General features: G+C 39.4%; 1 protein-coding gene across 1 annotated transcript; it reads right to left on the reverse strand.

Moving 5' to 3' along the window:
• Positions 1 to 629: 629 nt before the first annotated feature.
• LOC137811261 (protein RGF1 INDUCIBLE TRANSCRIPTION FACTOR 1-like) lies at positions 630 to 3,161 on the reverse strand. The gene is made up of 4 exons (XM_068612933.1): positions 2,773 to 3,161; positions 2,400 to 2,597; positions 1,763 to 1,978; positions 630 to 1,372 (listed from the first exon to the last, which is right to left on the reverse strand). The coding sequence occupies exons 1-4, from the start codon at positions 2,833 to 2,835 to the stop codon at positions 1,139 to 1,141; spliced, it is 711 nt and encodes a 236-aa protein (XP_068469034.1). The 5' UTR covers positions 2,836 to 3,161; the 3' UTR covers positions 630 to 1,138.
• Between the last annotated feature and the right edge of the window lie 361 nt (positions 3,162 to 3,522).

The following is a 3,522-nucleotide window of genomic DNA, read 5'->3' on the forward strand; positions in this document are numbered from 1 at the left end:
GACTCCACTAATAGATGTAACTTTATCATCTCATGATTAGACCCATGAACAAATTGGCAAGCAAAGAAAGTTCCCAATAAGTCCCACTAACCTCTTCTGTTTACGACAAACCCCATCTATGCTTTACCTAATAATAATGCGTTCATTTTACACGCCCACTACACAAAAGTTAGATCAAACACTCCAAGCCCTACCATTTCAGAGTTAGGGAATCTACCCCATGATTGAGGGAAGATCAAGAGATCACAGCCGTCCATGGTGCTCAATGTCATCCGTCAGATCCAAGCGTAGGGAACCGCACATAGAATAATCGTTTTTCTTTTTAATAGAGGCGGCTCACCAATTCTCTATTTTCGAGAACCAATACAACTTCGCTTTCGCAAACAGCAATCAAACTTTGACACGTGTAAACGCTGACGAACTCGCCCCATTTAAGCCGGCTGCAGTGGACCCACCTCATTGGAAGGTTGTATTACCTTCGCCACTACCACCATTCACCGCCACTAGACAAAGGTTACATTATAACATTGGGAAATTTGCTGATCAAAAAAAAAAAAATAACATTGGGAAATTATCATTTCTTTTTCAAAATAAACCAAATAAGGGAGAGAGAAAGAGAGAAATACATATTTGCAATAATATATGTATCTTTATTGTGCTATTCTCATAATTTAGACATACCACCTATTTTCCAAGAAGTACATTGTCATCATTTCATTTGTCCTCATCCCCAAGTCACTTAGCCACTATGTACATCCTCTACCCCAAAACTTAGGTATAATTACCTTAGAAACCAAACCTATAAGTCCTTATCATCATCTTGGCTAGGTCGAAAAGAGCCTTGCTTATTACTTTGCTACACACCATTGTTTTCATCACTGCACCATCAACTATTTCACAGGTGTCTTATTTCCACCACTTCTTCAGCCTTTTCCAGTTCTATTGGACTTTATATATATATATATATACAAGACGCTAGAAACTGCTACAGAAAACATTAAAGAGCGGAAGGTGACAGTTCCAATACTGGCCTAGAAAAGCTCGAGTATTGGAATGGTGAAACCTCGTCGAAACACTTGCATTAGCATCATATTATATCTAAGGGCATTATAGCAAATAACTTAAAAATAACCACTGTCTAATATTCTATGATTAGTCCCCCCATTGGGGCTCGGTGTGGTATTCCCTTTCTTCTCTTGGCAGTTCTGTAATTAACCGAAGTAGGAGGTGGTGTGGATGGTGTGAAGCTCTGAACTTTGCAGTTCTTCTGCAGGCCATGGACGCTGTTGCTGCTGTATGAATCCTCAGAATCTGATGACATTGCCGTTGACGGCTTCTTCTTCTTCTGGGGGCTCTTAGATGTTCCAACAATCTGCAATCCATGTTCACATTGATTAATGAAAACAAATTTAATACACACCATGAAAATTAAGGTTGTTGAGAACATTAGTTAGACTAATTAAAGGTTAAAAGTCAACATTCAAATCCCAAGATTTCAAACGGGGGTGGTTGTTTAATGCTCTGATGAAATTAAGGCAAAAGAATAAATTGAAGGATCCAAGAGTCCCGTGAATCACAGGGTACCCATTTTCATGGCTGTGAAAAAAAAGTCAACTCATTTCAACTAAAAAGCGTTCTATGCTCCCTTGAAAAGAAAGCAAAGCAAAGTCCCAATTTTCCAAGTTTGCTTTTTTTTTTTCTTTTAATTCCTTAGTCAGAAGCTTAAACAAGGAATGGAAGACATTGGTGGTAATATGAATACCTTGCAACCAAGAGAACAGAAGCGGTAAGAATCAAGAAGACTTCGCTCGCAGACTTCACAAGTGTTTGTGACCCCTTTTCCTGGCCTTGGCTGAGGCCTCTCGTTCAAAAACACAACCCTTGCGCTGTTGATAATGTAGGTTTGGACGCCAGTGATGTCCAACACCTTCTGAATCTCAGAAACCCTGATCACATCATGGTATGAGGACCTCCTGATCTGTAAACAATTAAGAAAAAAACAAAATACATTAGAAGAGAATGGTTAAACGTGAGACACATTACACGCGCTGAGAATAACTCAAAATCACCAAAAGCTGACATTTTTTCTCCCATTGTGTGGTTACTTTCACACCATTCTAGGAGTTGGTAAATGCAGGAAGCGGTTGGACGAGGGACAATTGGGCACAGAAATTGAAAATAGAAACCAATTAATGATAGTTCAAATTTTTGCAAGGAAGGAAAGGTGGGACTTTTAGCCAAAAATCTAGAAAAAAATTGGAAAGGAATCTAAGTATCCCCATAAAAGGAAAAAGGGGTGATTTTGATAAACAATGACTGTGCGAGACCTGAACCCAAATGTGTCAGATGCAAACTTTTAGTGCAAAACTTCAAAAAAACTGATGAATGGTGTGACAAACCTGGATTGCACGGTGATCCTTGTGGTGGGCGAGACAGAGAGAGCAGAGTGGGCCGTTCATACAGTCCAGGCAATACATGTTGCATTCACTCTTGTGAGAATCAGCGTGTAACTTGCATTGAACAAAGAAGCTCTCTTTGAGAAGTGGCTTCAACCATGGTGGCCACCTATTGTCCTCATCATCAGGGCCTCCAGCACCCTATTCAAAATAATCAAAACCAAAAACTTTACTTTAATCCCCCCTCAAATAAGAACAAAAGAAAATACCACAGAATCCCAATGCCTCTACACCCTCCAAAAACAAAAAAGTAGAAGAGAACATTAGCTAGACCCATAGAGGAAGTTAAGTGAAAGAATCTAGTATGGTTGGTTACCATGATTCTCCTGTTCTTGGGCTTGATTTCTCTGACAGTGGTGTCATGGTTTTCAATTGCCATGTTGGTTGGAGGGAGAGTTTGTTTGGAGTGAATGTGATTTGTGTTTTAAGGAAGAGTGAGGTAGAGGTACGTTTTGAAGTTTGAGAAGTGGAGAAGAGTGGGGGCTGTGAGGGAGGGAATGGGTTCTTGTAGGACTTGGAAGCGGTAGATGGCGTTCTAGAGAGAGAGAGAAAACGAGTGAGGGTAGGGGTCGTTCTTATCCGCACACACAAAGTCTTCACCCAAACCTAGCTCCCAACCCGAACCAACAAGATGCGTTGGGCGTAAGGAACCCACCTCCTTCTTTCCTTTTTAATCTTCATTAAATATTAACATCTCATTTTCACAACTCTCTCTCTCTCCTACCTTCATTTATTTCGCGATTTAAACATTTTTTTTACTCTTATTTCGTCCTCTTCTATTATTAACAAACTAATTTATTCAACTTTTTAATATATATGGTAAAACATTTGATAATTTTTTAGGGCTGCTCAGGTACTTGTCCTAATCCAACTTGTATTGGCTATTAACATGAAATATCTTCCAATTGTTGACCGGAAAATGTACTACCTATATTGGGTCTTGTCTTGTCCCTACTACGCAAATACAAGCTAAAACCCTTCCCTGCTCCATAACTATTATTCGTTTCTCAATGTAAAATCTTTATAAATTAATCAGCTCCTCAACCAACATAACTTTGTTTGGGAA

This window comes from Phaseolus vulgaris, chromosome 2 (genome assembly GCF_000499845.2).
Source record: "Phaseolus vulgaris cultivar G19833 chromosome 2, P. vulgaris v2.0, whole genome shotgun sequence".
NCBI classification, from domain to species: domain Eukaryota; kingdom Viridiplantae; phylum Streptophyta; class Magnoliopsida; order Fabales; family Fabaceae; genus Phaseolus; species Phaseolus vulgaris.